This window comes from Phaseolus vulgaris, chromosome 8, assembly GCF_051622355.1.
Source record: "Phaseolus vulgaris cultivar YP4 chromosome 8, ASM5162235v1, whole genome shotgun sequence".
In the NCBI taxonomy this organism is placed as follows: Eukaryota; Viridiplantae; Streptophyta; class Magnoliopsida; order Fabales; family Fabaceae; genus Phaseolus; species Phaseolus vulgaris.
In genome coordinates, this window is record NC_143505.1 from 18,424,904 (window position 1) to 18,441,710 (window position 16,807).

The 16,807-nt window shown below is 30.0% G+C and overlaps 1 protein-coding gene across 9 annotated transcripts; it reads right to left on the bottom strand.

Annotated features, from left to right (window-relative positions):
- Nucleotides 1-484: 484 nt before the first annotated feature.
- LOC137825832 (cytochrome b5) lies at nt 485-13,558 on the bottom strand. 9 transcript variants are annotated; one of them, XM_090294289.1, is made up of 11 exons: nt 13,359-13,556; nt 13,102-13,206; nt 12,554-12,707; nt 12,115-12,180; nt 11,867-12,011; nt 11,674-11,738; nt 11,523-11,588; nt 11,242-11,370; nt 5,508-5,706; nt 1,110-1,176; nt 485-1,009 (listed from the first exon to the last, which is right to left on the bottom strand). In XM_090294289.1, exons 9-11 carry the CDS (start codon nt 5,592-5,594, stop codon nt 750-752), a joined length of 414 nt encoding a protein of 137 aa, XP_090150415.1. In that variant the 5' UTR covers nt 5,595-5,706; nt 11,242-11,370; nt 11,523-11,588; nt 11,674-11,738; nt 11,867-12,011; nt 12,115-12,180; nt 12,554-12,707; nt 13,102-13,206; nt 13,359-13,556; the 3' UTR covers nt 485-749. The 9 variants fall into 9 exon arrangements, 6 of the variants coding, with proteins under 6 accessions (XP_090150415.1, XP_090150418.1, XP_090150417.1 ...); XM_090294292.1 differs by lacking the exon at nt 13,102-13,206 and having other exon boundaries at nt 12,115-12,199; nt 13,359-13,558; XM_090294291.1 differs by lacking the exon at nt 13,102-13,206 and having other exon boundaries at nt 13,359-13,557.
- Nucleotides 13,559-16,807: the final 3,249 nt, after the last annotated feature.

Genomic DNA, 16,807 nt, shown 5'->3' on the forward strand with positions numbered 1-16,807 from the left:
GGTTGACAACAACCATATTTTATATCACTATTTAATAATATAAATATCATTATTTTATTTTCAAATTGTATTTATATTTATTATTTAAATATAATATTGTATTATTAAAAGGGATTCTAACGTATTTGTAAAAAATAAAAGTAAGTGTCAAATAATAAATAAAATAATAACATTTATGATTATTAGATAATGGTATAACATATGATAATTGTCAAAGATCACTAAAAAATGAATTTTAAAATAGCAAGATGGGTTGTGTAAACCACTGCAATATTGGACATCACTCGAAGGTAAATCAATCGATGATTGTTTTAGTTCAGTTATTCCTCTTAAATTAAGAGTATATAACACTTTTAAATACTTATAAAGAAATTAAAAAAGTGGATTATATTTCTTCAAATAATGTGTAGACTTAAAAATAGTGTTTTCTGTAGCAAATGCAAAATAGTGAAAATGGAATGATAGGTAATTTTTACCTAAGAAATTGAATATCCAAGGTAACTTTATTAGTGTAACAAGAATCTCATACACTTCATATTCTAAAACTACCAGAACTTGAAGGAGCAGAAAACTGTTCTAGTAGCTTATCAAGGAGAGGATAAGAACCAGAAATTCAACAGAAAATGACAGTGACAAGGAAAAACAAAGTGGTATATCCTATTCAGCCCATATAATTGTAGTTCCATAGATAAGAACAAGCTATATTTGATAGAAACGGTTGAACAAAATTCAAGTGCTCATGCAAGTGGCTATGTTGATTTGTTATTGTAGAAACGAACACCAACTGCTAAACCCAAGACAATCAGAGGAATTAGAAACTGCAGCATCTTGATCATGAAACCTGATGATGTTTTCTTCTCATTATAATTTTGAAGTTGTTTTGGAGGAGTTGGTTGAGGCTTTGCTGGCATGGTTGCTGGATCAATGTCTCCAACATATAGATCACCCAACATGGCTCTAGCACTCTTACTGTGACCAACATCCTCAAAGTCATCAGTAGCATCCTTCCCTGCAAAGATGACATTTTCGGTTGTCAAAAAACAAAAAACATTTGAAAACATGTAACTCAAGTGAGTGACACCAAGATGGTATGCAAATTTGATATATACCTGTGGAAGACAACAAGACATCATCACCACCAGGATGGTCATCTAAGAACTTTGTGACATTATAAACCTGTTACACAAAAGAACAGAAATTTAAGTAATACTAAAAAATATATCGATAAGTGGTTGCTGGTACAACTTGAAAGCTCGTTAAAATTTTAATATGATGTGAAGAAGAGAAATGAAATTGATACTTCATAAACTGTGGAGGATAGGAGGGAGAGAGAATGATATTCATATATCAGAAACGAGGATCATATGTAAAAAGAAAACTCATGCATGCTACACAAGTATATATGCACAGGTATTGTATTTATACATAGGAAGCCTGCACAACACTGAAGGAAAAACACACATAAACAATATTATATAACATCTCTTGTAAACTAATGTTCGGTTTTCCACTATCATAAGTTTATCCCTAGAAGGCCTAAAGGAAGCAACGAAGAGCGGTTTAGTTAAGAGATCAACTACTTGCGTGCGTAGCTGTGGTCGTCGGAACTTAAAATGACGATCTCCATGCGCTAGTCGGTGGTCGTCGAAGGCAAAGGTAAACATGATCGCCGGTCGATGAAGCGGCGATCTTCATGAAGTGGTCGGTGAAGTTATGTATCATTGCCGTATTCGAAGAACGGAAGATCAGGTACTGAAAATTACCGAGGTAGACACATCGCCGGGTTTGTGCTGGTTCGATAAAGATGTCTGTTAACCTTATAAGAGCAATGAGATGGGGTTTTCCCGAGTGGATCCTCCCCGAGAGCAGGGTTTATCTTGATTGGCTATTTTTTGGGTATGGTTTTCTCACTTTAAGGTTGTTTTGTTCCAACCATAAAGGAGAGATATGTATATGGGTTGGGATACCCCTGAAGTATCCCCTTTAATTTTATTTATTCATTGCTGATAAAAAAAAAAAAAAAGTTAAGAGATCAACTACTTGGAATCTTAAAGGAAGGTGTATGAGCTTTAAGAGTTTCTTTTGAATGTTATCGCGAACGAAATGGAGATCCATCTTAAAGCGTTTGGAATGGGAGTGCATGATAGGATTGGTAGAAAGCAAGATGTCTCTAAGATTGTCAGAGTATATCACGTGTTGAAGGAAGAACACGCAACTCCGTAAGAAGAGAGTTTATCCACGTTATCTCAGCAAGAACAACAACTACACCCTTGTATTCAGCTTCAGTACTGCTACGCGGCACTACCTTTTGTGTGTGGGAAGACAATGAGACAACATTGGAACTAATGTACACACAATACACCGTCGTTGACTTGCGATCATCAAGATGATGGAGAGGTTTGAACATCTTCGAATAAGAAGACCATGGTTAGCCATTCCAACAAGGTAACATAATATTCGTTTAACTGTTTTCCAACGATGATCATGAAGTTTGTGCATATATATATATACATATATATATACACTTTATTAACAATGTAAACTAACTAGCTCTGGGCCTGTGAATGTTAGATATTGAAGAGCATCAACCACTGAAAGATAGAAAGTTGGAACAACAACAATAGTGGTGGCATCTTAAGTTAACTATAGTGAAGAAATCATTAGTGTAGGTTGAGGATGAGAATGCAACATGTGTATATCAGTAAACACCAATTCAGTAGGATTGTTATACACATTGGCAAAATCAGTAAACAATAGTTGATGAGCTTTAATAATCATTGTTTTGTGCAATGTATATTACAAGTATATAGATCATTTTGAACTACTTTAGTTGATGCATGAGATATTATTTTGCAGAAAAAACACAAGGCTTGGCAAAAGATGAAAAGACGTACAAACCATCTTTAAGAATTCCATGTAGGATTATCTCCCTGATTGCCTGAGTTTTGGCATAGCAATGATTAGGATGGAATTCAAAGAAAATTTTATTATCTTTAGCAAATTCAAAGACATTCATTAAGTTTTGTGTAATGAAAGGTACGTGCAACAATTGTTTGAGATTAACTAATGTAGATGTGTATGAAAATGTAAAAGTAGCATAACCAATATGCTATATGTATACTTAAACTGTTACTTATATGAACCACATCATTACTAGTGTAAACAATTTTCTTTGAAAAATTATGAATGGATTTTGTAATATGGTGAAAGGCACCACTATCCGGATACAAAAATGGGTCAGTAAGAGAGGGGGTGCCAAGCAATGAAGGTTCATATCATCATAAATCAAAGGAAGAAACTAAGAGGAATTGGCAATTATTGTAGAAGATGAATCATGATCATATCTATGCCAGTAATCAAGGGCAATATGCCTTGTTTTACCACCTATTTGACATTGAAATTTATAGGGTTTTGTAGAAGTTGAAGAAGAATGTTAGGAATGACGATTTGCAAACTTAGGTCCAAGAAAACGCATAGGTTTATTGTTTGCATAATTTCTATAGTGAAATTTTCCTCCCCTGTTTTGTTGTCCAGTATTTCGTATGGTGTTTCTCTGAAAATGGTTGGATGATGTGTTTCCTAAACCAAGATTTGCTTGAAGAAGTTGATTATCAAGAACCCAATGTTTTTCAAAATGATCCTTTTAAGCGAGCAAAAGCGCTTCTATATCATCAACAGTACAAGGGTCTAAGTGAGAAATAACAGATGCATCAGAAAGACCATCAAGAATTGCTTCAATGTGATCTTTAGGAGTGGTTAGTGAACTTATGGCAGCAAGAGTGTCCATTATTTTCTTGATATCAAGAAGATAGGATGTGTTTGTTTGGTCTTGCTTGGAAGAACATAGTTATAGTTTGAGTTTTCTAACTCTAACCAACATTTGTGTAGCATAGTAAGTGTGCAACTTGTCCCAAATTTGGTAAGACATGTGAAGGTCTGCCATCTTGGTGAGGATATGAGTTGTAATAGAAACAAGGACTAAGCTATAAGAATTTGGTCTTGTTGTTAGAAATTGAGAAACACATCAATAATGGTATTATGTTAAGCATCCTCAAAAGATTGAAACTTTATGAGAATGCAAGATCATCCAAGAAGTGTCTAAGCTTGAATCCTCGTACAATAGTCAATGCTTGTTGTTTCCACATGAGATAGTTATCATCATCAAGCTTAAGATTGATGGGAGTTGTAAAGGTATGTGGAAAAAATGAAACACGGGCAAAGATAGTCATGAGATAGTTGAGTGGAAGAAGAAGAAGACATGGTTCCAAGAAAAAAAAATGGCTTTAGATACCATGTGAAGAATACGAGAGAGAGAAACAAAGAATGATATTCATATATCATAAATGAAAATATAGTCGAAGAATGCATGCTACTCAGGTAGCCATGTAGAGGTATTTATACACAAGAAATGTATACAACATTGAGGAACAACACATATAAACAGTATTATGTAACATAAACTTCTATATGTTTGTGTGTTTGGTGGATACAATGACCTTCATATATCACATTGTTTTGATAAGCTTCATATGTTTTGAAAAACTATTAGATGCAAAACACACTACTACAATCCAAAAGCAATGTTATAAAATTGTTTAAAACTTTCCATATTGCATATTGCAGTTAATATTAACCAAATTACATAATTTATTTCTATCATAATAAAATTTGATGACATATCTACTGTAATATAAATACCAAACTTTATAAGAACAAAGAGAATGAATAAAATGTAATCATGTTTAGCAAACACCAAATATTACTCCATACCATAAGATAAAGTGACAAAAAAGATGGATAATAATAACTTGACGAGAGATAATGAGTAAAAATAGGAGTTAAATGAATGTTTATGTTATATTAAAATATCTATGTCATTGTTGAATCATTGTATATAATCCACATAAAAAAAGACTATAGTAGATATAGATTGTGTCTATTTTAAATTTATATATTTCAAAAACAAATCAACCATATATCACTCAGGTTTAGAAGTTATGAACAAGTACTGAGTTAAATACACATATGAATCATAACACAACCATTCTAATCTTTAGCTTAATCGAAAATTTTATTAAATATATAGATAAAGAATTGAATTCCACATATTTCATTACCAAAAGAATCATTTTTTTTAAAAACTCATGTGATCCACAAATAATCATTTCTCACACTGCATCATAGTATGAATCCTAACACCAATTTGCAAAACAATGATAATTGTTACAACCAAAATTAACCATCCGAAAGCGTTCAAGCATGTGTGTGGAAAAAATGCATGGTTCATGAATCACTAGCATATAATGTTATTCACACCACACAAAAAGACATATACAAAGTGAATCTCAAGATCAGATCCAATTGAACCATTCATCGGTATCCATGATTCCATTTCATGTTATTTTTCTTGTGAATGATCAAATCAATGACACAAACCCAGTTTGTAGAATCACAAAAAAATTGCATCAATGCATGCATTGGTAACAACATCACACACACGCATATACCTTGCCATCAATGATAAGCCAGCAATCTTTGGAGTTGTTGTGTTCAGAAACTTGGGCCAAAGTGTAAACCATGCGCTCCCCACCCATTTATCAAAGGAGAGCAAAGATACAATGTTGTCTTTTCGGAGAAATTGATGATTATGTTTAGGTATTTGGTATTAAGATGTTAAAAGAATTTCAAAGCGTGGAACATGGAGATCTGTGAGAATGGTTAATTACTCAGATGGTTACCTTAAGAACCCAAAAATATTATGGTTTTATTTCTCATTTGGTGTTTCCACTACACAATTTTTATATTTAGAATTATTCATTTTACTTTGTACAAATTTTTTAATTCTTCAAAATTTGTAGGGACTAAAATGAGTTTAAAAAATACATGTATAAGAACTGAAATAATGAATAGTTTAACATATAAGAACTAAAACAAAACTACTGTGTAATATAAACACTAAAGGAGTAATTAAATCTTAATTTGTTAATTAGTACTTGAAATCGCATTCAGATGCCAGTAAATTTAATTTCTAAAATTATAAAACTATTATTTTAGTGTTTTAAATTATCAAATGATGGTAATTATAATTTCTAAAATATTAACAACCATTTTAGTGTTTAAAATTGGAATAGCCAAAACATATAAGAAAATTAATTTGAAAATATGCAACCTTAATAGGGTAAATTCTCTATCTAGCACGATTTACACTTTTATTTCCCTAACTAGCACTATTTTGCTTTTATTTCCCTATCTAGCACTCTTTTGTTTTTATTTCTCTATCTAGCACCCTTTTATTTTTTATTTCCCTATCTAGCACCATTTCAAAAATAAATAAATAATTAATTAATTAATTTTTTTTTATAATTTTAATTTTGAATGCATTAAAAAATAAGTATTTTTAATGTTTAAAATAGTTAGAAATATAATTAATGAATAAAGAAATGAGTTTTTACAAAATAAAAAAAAATTAATAAATTAAAAATGTTTAGTTTAAAATTAATTTTTTATGAATGAAGAAAATAAGAAATTAAACCCTACAACAACATAAAAGTTGAATCTATAAACATAAATTAGTATTTATTATTATTATTATTGATGATTTAATCATGTTAATTTCAAGTAAAAAATACAGGACATAATTATAAAAAAACCAAAGTCAATTAGTATTAATTAATAGTGGACACACAAATAATATTGAAGTGTTTACCCTAAATGCAAAATCCTAAAAAAAAAACTAATGCAAATGTTACACTTAATGCTTAAAAATGAGAAGAAAAAAATGCAAAAATAAATAAGTATAGAAAATAAAAACAACAATAATAAAATAAAAACAAAAATAAATAAACAATGACAGAAAAAAAAAAAAATAAAAACATATAAGATATAAAATAAAGGAAAAACAAAATAAGATAAATATACAAGATATAAAAAAAAAAAATCCAAACAAGATTAAGATAAGAGATATAAGACGATACTACCTAAGTAGATGTTGATCATAAAAAGAAAAATAAATGAAAGATCATCATTCATTTAATATTTTCTTCAATGGTACATTAAATAGTTTGTGCGAAATGAAACATAATTAAGGACGAGAAAAGCACAATCCAATAATGTTGGGACATGTTCTTTTTGTGTGTCCTGGTGTTTAACAATATGAACATTTTTTTGTTCGATCATGTTGTTCTCTTATGTCAATATCAGTCCTTATTCGACTTGACTTAGGTCTCCCCTTTGAGGTTATTTTCATGTCAGGACTTGGGCATAGTATTTTACTAGTGTATGCAGGCCAATACTCTTCATTTTTTAGTTCCATCAAATAGTATTTCGTAACATGAAAGATCTGTTGCAATGTTGCTGTTTTTATTTTCTATATTTATTTATTTTTACATTTTTCTTCTTCTCATATTTAAGCATTAAGTGTAGCAATTGCATTAGTTTTGTTTTTAGGATTTTGCATTTAGGGTAGATAGACACTTCAATATTATTTGTGCGTTCAATATTAATTAATACTAATTGACTTTGATTTTTTTATAATTATGTCTTATATTTTTTACTTGAAATTTACATGATTACATCATCAATAATAATAAAAATAAATACTAATTTATGTTTATAGATTCAACTTTTATGTTGTTGTAGAGTTTAATTTTTTATTTTCTTTATTCTTAAAAAAAAAATTTAAACTAAACATTTTTAATTTATTACTTTTTTATTTTTATTTTGTAAAAAATCATTTATTTATTCATTAATTATATTTCTAACTATTTTAAACATTAAAAATAATTATTTTTTAATGTATTCAAAATTAAAATTATAAAATAAAATTAATTTATTATTTATTTATTTATTTTTGAAATGGTGCTAGATAGGGAAATAAAAAATAAAAGGGTGCTAAATATGGAATTAAAAACAAAAGAGTGCTAGATAGGGAAATAAAAAGAAAAGGGTGCTAGATAGGGAAATAAAAGTGTAAATGGTGTTAGATAGGGAATTGAGCCACCTTAATACATATATGCATTATGAAAAAAAGAATATGAAGTATCTAACATATAAAAATAATAACAAGACATAAGCTTGGTTATTTTTGTTTTTTTTTTGTTACATATAACTTTAAAACATATATGTATTATAGGAAAAACGAATAAGAAATATCCAACATATAAAGGAATAATTAAAAAAAATGATTACTTTTGTTTTATTGTTATATATATTCAGCATTCACATATTTTTAATATTTTAATTTTGGAATAAAAATACACAATTTCAGCATTTTAAATATATCAAAAGTAATTCAATGAATTATTTTGAATCCTAAACATACAAAACTCGATAAATAAATATACAGAAGTCTAAATATTATCCCATTCGAGAGGATAAAGCAGATTTATCTAGCATCTTACTAATAGCTAATTTACCACTTAAATATAATATTTCAATTAAATTTATTTTTAATCCAATTAATCACCAATGTAGGCAATATTGGCAATTAATGAAATATTGGTTTCCGAGAAAAAATATTGTTGTAAAGTTATGCATATTTTGTAAATAATCCGAAAATAACATATAAAAAATAATAAAGTATACATTTGAATTATTTTTTACTACAATAAAATCATCATTACTTCAAAAAGCAAATGAATTTAAAAAAAAAAATGTTTTGAACGCTAAATAGTATTCACTAAATTTTTATTATTAAAAAATTTAAATAAAGTGTGGATAAGCATGGTTATATGGACATAAATTAAAAAATAAATTGCGTGGGTTGAACAGTCACAACTGAAACTATAAATAATAAAAAAAAATAAAAAATTTGAAGGTTAAGTCTGCGTAAACATAATATATATATATAGGAAAATATTTATCTAGGAACAAGGAAATCTATATGAAAAGAAAATATTTCTTAAAAGAAAAATGAGAACAAGGAAATCTCTGGGAGTGAGTATGAGACAATGAGTGCGAGAGTGAGACCGTGAGTGCGAGAGTTAGTGCGAAGGTGCGAGAGTGAGACCGTGAGTGAAGTTCTCAGCAAGATCGAATTTGTGCTTTAGACCGTGAGACTTTGAGTTTCGCATTTCCTTCTTTTTCCTATCTCTGCGAGCGTGAGTTAAACCCAAGATTTCGCTTTTTGTGTTCTTTTGGTTGAGGTTTGTGTTGTGTTTCCTTTGATTCTCACTACGAATTTTAGTTTTGAAGGTCTGGCCCTAATGATCCAGAATAATTCCAGTGGTCTGAGGGTTCTTGATTTCAGTGATATGAGATTTTATAGTTTGTTTTCTAGTTACTTGTTACTTGTTGGTGTGAGTTGGTTACCAACAAATTAGTATTAATCCTATACAAAACACACAACTAAGAAAAGTTAGTAATTCATAATTTTAGTATTTGTGCTCACGAGTAAGTTATCTTGTAGCTTTTGGGCTTGCTCGATCTTGTTTCTGATTACTTTATAAACAAATTCATCCATCACTCTTAAAATTTTCCTAAGAACTTCTTTTGATCCAATGTTGAAGAACCACATAATTCTCCAGAGAGTTAAAATACCGGTACATGACACCAACACTTGCTTCATCAAAAGCATTGGAAAAATTATAGTACAAAAGCATTGCTCATTTGTTTGAAGAAAAATGAAGAAATGATTGTTATGAAAAAAAAGCATATAAAGCTAAGATGAATGGCATGACAAAGCAAATTCAAGATATGTAGGCAATGATGAAATTCATGCTCAAGCAACAAAATCCAGAATTAGATGATGATGATGTAGATGAATTGATGGTACGTGTTTTAGGCAAACAAAGTAGTGCAACACTACCTCCTTCATTTGCATCAACTCATAATCCTAATTTTGGATTATCTTGATCCAAAGGTATAATTTAAATTTATGTATTAGAGTAATTAGTATACACTACAAAAAATATGCTTATTAGAATGGGCGAAAAATGGACACAAAGTATAATAAATGGACGCAAAACTATAATTATCATGGGCTTAGCGTCTATTCAAATTTTGAAGCTAATATGCTCAACGTAAAGATAGCGGGGGATGCGGGGGACACATTTTTGCGTAGTCCTAGCCTACATATTGCCGACACAAAATTATATTTTATATTATTTGTTTAAAGAAGCGTGGGTTAAGCTAACAGAGGGGCCACACAATTTTTAAAAAAAAATGTGGGTTGGCGTGGGCTTCTCTAAAGAAGCGTGGGCTTAGCGTACGCAAGGACCACATAATTTTAATCATGCATGAGCTTGACCTTCACATTGGTCACACAAAAAGTATATTTGTATTGTTTATTTAAAAAAAGCGGGGGCTTAGCCTATGCTAGTCCCACACAATTTAAAGAAGCGGAGGCTTAGCCCACGCAAGGGCCACACCATTTCTAAACATGCGTCGCCTTAGCCTTGACGTTAGTCACACAAAATATTGTTTATTTATATAAGTGAAGGCTTAACCTACGCAAGGGCCACACAATTTTTAAACGTGAGTCGGCTTAGTCCACACTATGACCACACAAAAATCATATTGTGTGTGCTTAACCTACACATGTCCACACATTTACATTTTAAGAAAGTGTGTGCTTAACATTTCTACACGATATACAATATGTGTGCTTCACTTTTGAAAAGATAAACATTTTGTATTTCTCTTTTAACAAATTTTTCTTAACTAGAAAAGTTGATGTTAAGTTTAGATTAATTCAAGAGTAATAGAATATAAAAACTATCTTGTATTCCCTTAAACCAGTACCTTCTAATTTTCATTATTATAGATATAAATTTGCTTTCCATTTATTCGCACAAAAATTTCTTGTTGTTACTTTTCTAGCTTTATTTATTGATTGACGGGTAAAACGGAATGCCATTTTCTTTTAGCTAACAATTCCATTAGGGCTTAGGCTAGTATGCATTGAAACCATCATATCAAATATTATGAGATAAATTTAATGAAATCCTGCGAATACAGTATAGCTGGGCACCTTGGCATCGATTTTATGACAGAAATGTTAACTGCTATTTTTTTAGGTACAAGTATCTTATGAGTTGTGGAACATTTTTTTTGGTTGTTAATTTCACACCTAACGCTTGGCATCCATCAAGAATAAACAATTGGTCCTTACATAGTGGATTTTAGATAGTTTATCTTTTAGCTAACAATTTCATCAAGAGTAAACAATTGGCATCACAAAAAGTAACAATGTACAACAACGACAATGCACAATAATATAAATGCACAAAATTCTGATCATACCACTTTGAGAAAGCCACCCAAGTATCAATACTAACCAATAGCTATAGCAAGGTTGACCAATGCAGTCTTCCATATATGAAGGTATTGCTCAAAAAACATATAAAACATTTAATATGGAAAGATCTCAATCTGCATCAGAAAAGGAATGTTAGTTTGGATATAGAAAATGTGGTAAGGATATAAATCTACCACTTGACACTTTAGTTCAATTTAATTGTAATATCTTCAGTTTCCACATTATGTAAATAACCAAAAATATTTTATCCAGACGGTAACACTACCTTTAAAGAATCAGAAACTCTTGAACTGAACTCTCGAGCAGCCCTCATAGAATTAATGTAGTCAATCTGAAACAGATTTACAGTTAAACATGAAGTCCTTTGATACAAATGTAAATAACTAATTATAGAACAAGTAATGTAGATATAAAACCTTCTTGTTAAGTGGGGTATGATATGTACGAAATGGTGAGGCTGGAATAATGTTATTATTGTAGCCTAACAACCAAAACACAGTCAAATAGTTCATGTCATATTACACATTATACTGATTCAGACTTCAGGACTTCAGAACAAAATTTGAACCAAACTTAAAAAGTGAATAAAGTTTCTTTAAATCAATGAACCTTTTAGTTCAACATTGCTGGTGTATGCTCCATGACCACCTTTTGCACAATCAGCAGATGGCAGAGAATTAAGGAACCATGGCAGTTTCTCCCTAAATTGAGTTGTAGATGGACGATCATTATGGAGATCTGAGTGACGAAAACACTGCACAGTTTACAAAGTGTTGGAGTAAGGTCTCAGAACATAAAAAGTAAGGTATTCAAACAGAGAAAAAAATAAAGAGGTTAAAAAACATATGTTCAGTTACCACTGTGCAATCTTTACATGATCCAATTGAATCGCAAGAGTTGTCCCCAGGAGCACAGCAAGGAGGCTAGAAAGAAGAAAAAAACCTGTAAGCTACAATAAAGTTATTGTATGCTTTGATTGCTTTAGAAAAAAATCATCCTCCATCTACATCTTTTTTCTCAATATTTTGTGCAGAAATTTGTTTTAATCTAGCACCATTTCTTTGCAAATATTAATTTTTCATTAAAAGTATTCTTAGCAAGAAATTAAACTCTAGCACATTGAGTAAATAATGAATCTTCATGAACTCGTGAGTACATTCCCTCTGATCAAGACAAGTTATCTATTAATTCATCATGAACATTTTCATAGCAATCCTAACACAAAGTACAAGAAAACATATATTATAAAAGAATTAAGATTTTACACATTAATCACTAGCTTACTATCATATGCACCTGACTTGATCATTAGGAGGGCAATAACTCCCATTTGTAAACTTCCTGCAACACCCAAATGCTTCTAGAGATACCCATACTAGAAAATCATCAAGCCACGAGGCAACTGGCTTGGCAATATAACTTGTGTCTGGAACTACGGCGCTTTAGCAATCTACATGGTAAAGATACATCATCCATTACAGGGAGTATCCAAGTTATCACATGTAGGAAAAGATCAACAACTAAATTGACAAACAAGTAGATGGATAACATGGCCTAGCCACTCATTACATGCAAAAATAACTGCAAAAGGTCTCGTTGAGAAATGATGGATTTGTAATAACAAATGTGGTGCTAACAAAGTATTATCAACTCCTAAAATTAACTGTTATAAACTAACATTTATAACACTCCAAACACAGGTTCCAGCTCCAAACAAAAATCCTTATAAACCTCTGCACCACCTCAATCAAACACAGAAAAGCACAAAAAATAATACCCAATCGAATATTAAAAACCTAAAGTTGAACCAACAACAAACTCACTGGAACCAAAAATCAACTGACCTTCTAAATCAATCTAAGAGGTTAAGCTGCAAAACATCAAAGCCATAACCAAGATTCAACCTCCTGTTCCTGATTTCGAAGATCGAAGCCGATTACGTAGCCTCACTAGCTCACTCACCACAACAACAAATAAATCGGTGCAACAATAGATGAGGGAAGGAAGAAATTGAGTTTAGAACAAATCCCCGATTTCTAGCCTCAGTGCCAAAAATAAAGAACAGTTCTGAAGAAAGAGGGAAAAAGGTAGAAGATTTTACCTAGGGATGGCTACAAATAAAGAATAGGATCTACGCTTTACACTTTGCTCTAAACAAAGAGGGGGGAAACGGAAAAAAATTTAGCTCTCGTGAGTTTGCTTTAAAGAAAGGGGTGAGCTAATGGGTTTCCTCTGAAGAAAGAGGTGAACTTGTTGGTTTTTCTGAAGATTTCAACTCGTGCGTGGAAAAATGAAAACAATAATCATTATTCAATTAAAATAAATAAGTCACATTTTACGAGAATTATCTTTATAATAAATTTTTATGTTGAAAACTAATAGCGTAAGTTTAGAATGGATTAAACTCACGGTACTATTCTATAATCATTATTTGTCGGTGTAGCATCGATCTTACTGCATCTAATAGCGTCTCTCATTTTGGCCTACGCTATTTTCAGCAGCTAATTTCCAAATTTCTTGTAGTGATATTTTTCTTTTTGTGTGGTATGCTTATAGTACTATTTTGTCATCTCGCCATTTAAAAATGCCTTGCACCTAACTCGTTTTTTGTTAGCTAATATATTAGTGTTATTTTTGCTAATGATGTTCAACAAAGTTATTTTGAATCTTAAAAAAGTTGTGACTTATTGCTGAATGGTTGCCTTCCATATGCATTGTACTTGCCTAGTTGCAAATTAAAAGAGCCACCGCACCATGATTGTATTGGTTGTACTATTTGCAGATGAACACAACATTAGTAGTACAACTTAAAATAATCTATTGACTTCATTATTCAATTATATATTGTTGTTTTGTTCATATGATCAGGTTAACTAGGCAATTTATGATATATAGAGTATCTTCTTATTTTATTTTATGTTTATGGATAAATATTCTTAGTAGCAGGTGGTAAGAACCAAGTTTCCAAGACTTAAACCACCAAAATAAATTTGATGTTGCTTATTTTTAGGTACTTTACTTATATAGTTGGATAGAAATGCTAAAAGTTTAAATGCAATTATTACACAAGTATTAACAATGTTAATAAAACGTATACTAAGATTAGTAAAGTAACATATATCTATCATTACAAAGTGACAATTTTATTTTTATTTTCTTGCAGCTTATTAGTGAAAATAGTGTTGAAGAATGTCATATTGGAATCTGAGATGAGGGGCATAATTTTTTTGTAATGGCTCTAATTTAGAAAGATTTATCAACAAATACAATGAGACTTGAAACTTAGAAAAATATATATTTTTGAAATTATTATGCGACAATGAATTCTCTAGATATTACAATTTATGATATCCTTTCAAATGGAAAATATATGATTTAAAATAAGATCACCTAAATGTATAAACACAATTTAAAATAATATAGTAAAAACTATTTAAATGGTTATATTTCTATATTTTCACATTTTTAATCAACACTTAAAGAAGCGTTGTCTGTAAGAATAAGTAACACCAAAAAAATCATCGCATAAAAGAAAAAGTAACACAAAAAAAATTATTGCCTAAAAGAATAAGAAGAATAAGAATAAAAGAATAAGCAACACCAAAAAAATTATTGCCTAAAAGTGATTCTAAAAGTGTTGCCTATTCTCATATTTTAGGCAACGATTTTTCATATTTTGTTACCTAAACCAAAAAATTGTTGCCTATTATTTTAGTCCACGACCACCTATATAACAACTCAAATTTGTTGCCGAAAGTTTAGGCAATAGTTTTTACAGTATAGACAACGATTTTCTATTGTTGTCTAAAGTCATTTTTGTTGTAGTGAGTAGTTTAGACTTTTGCATCAAACTATGATAAAAGTACACATTCTAGAAGACATATAACTAGGCTAGAGTTGAGAAGCGCTTATGTCATGTTGTTGTTGAAGAAATTAGTTTAACTCTTCATCCAAGAGATTGATATGACTTGTCTATGAACATATCTCTTTAGTCAAACAGAAGCAACAAACATTTCCTACAACATAAAATAAGCATATATATGTTCATTGTAGTACAAGGTTAACTTAGACTATATGCGTATCATATGAGAATATATATGCTTTATCAGACAAAAAAAAGAAGACTGCACAACGTTGTTTCATCTAACAAATGAAACACTTGTGTGTTACATGATTTGTTGTTGAAAAACTTTCATCTTATAGATGATGCCTGATCTTGTTTTGTGCTTTATAGTTTTCAACACTTAATCAAAATAAGAGGGTGTTGGGTTTTTGTTTAAACAAACAGTTATTCCCTAATATCTACTTTTTAATTAACTTCATGTTGTCATATAAATGTTTTTTATATTTTTTTTTTCTAGATTTCTACTTATATGTGAGTATTATCAATTTATTTGGAATTTGTAATTAAGATCTTATTTTGGAAATTGAAATGGGTGAGGATAATAATATATAGTATGTTCCTTTATGACAATGAAATTAAGGAACGTGCTATTGAAAAATAAACTATTGAATTTGAAAAAAATAAAAGCAATAGGGTTAACATATTTGATTATTAGAGGGATTTTACTAAGAAAGAGTGGGTAAGAATGGAAAAGAAAGCGCAAAGTAAATGATTCCAACAAAATATACGTTATTGGTGAAAGAAAATATATATGATATTTCTCATTTTAACTATCATGCTATGAAGTGTGATAAAAATAAAACTAAAAATATGGATTAAATGATTTTAGATATATAGGATAAATAGAAAGTAAAAAATATGGATAAAGTAGGACAACATGAATTGTTATCTAATATAATAGTTAAACACAAATTGTGATGTAAGACTCCTTTGGAAAAGGTAAGCTATCAAGTCAAGGTGACCTTGAAGGAAACAAACTCCATGGAGAAAATAAAAGCTTACGACCAACTATCATAAGAAACATCATGAAGAACGTGATACCTTAGTTAAAGAATAAGATATAAATGTTATGAAAATTTCCCACTTGAAGAAACTCTTCAAAATAAGACTCATTTTGAAAGTGTTTCATACTTTAAATACACTCAAAATTCTCACAAAACTTGTTTTTTTTCAATTTCCAATGTAATTGTAGGAGGAACTCCTATTTATAAAGTGGAGTTTGGCTACTCTTTACAAATGAGTTGAAAAGGAAAACAAAACTTTCGTGTATTTCTATCTACTTTAGATGTCTACCTTGATGTGGATATATGTAGGAAGTTACAACCTTATAGGTATGACAAATAAACTCATTTCTATGGGTATTGTCCAAACTCGTCTAAGTTTTTTATGGAAACCCTCACATTAATTGGACATGAGTATGAGTATGAGTTATACCAAAATTTAAAATTGAGTACGAAAATGGAGATGAGAATATATATATATATATATATATATATACACACACACACACGCTATCCTTGATTCCATATATCCAACTTCATCCCTATTTTAAATTACTAAAACACCCATAACTTATTAGGTAACATAAAAAAACTTAACTTTGTTATTCTTTCGTATCCTTAGTTTCGTTTCATTTGAAAAATCCT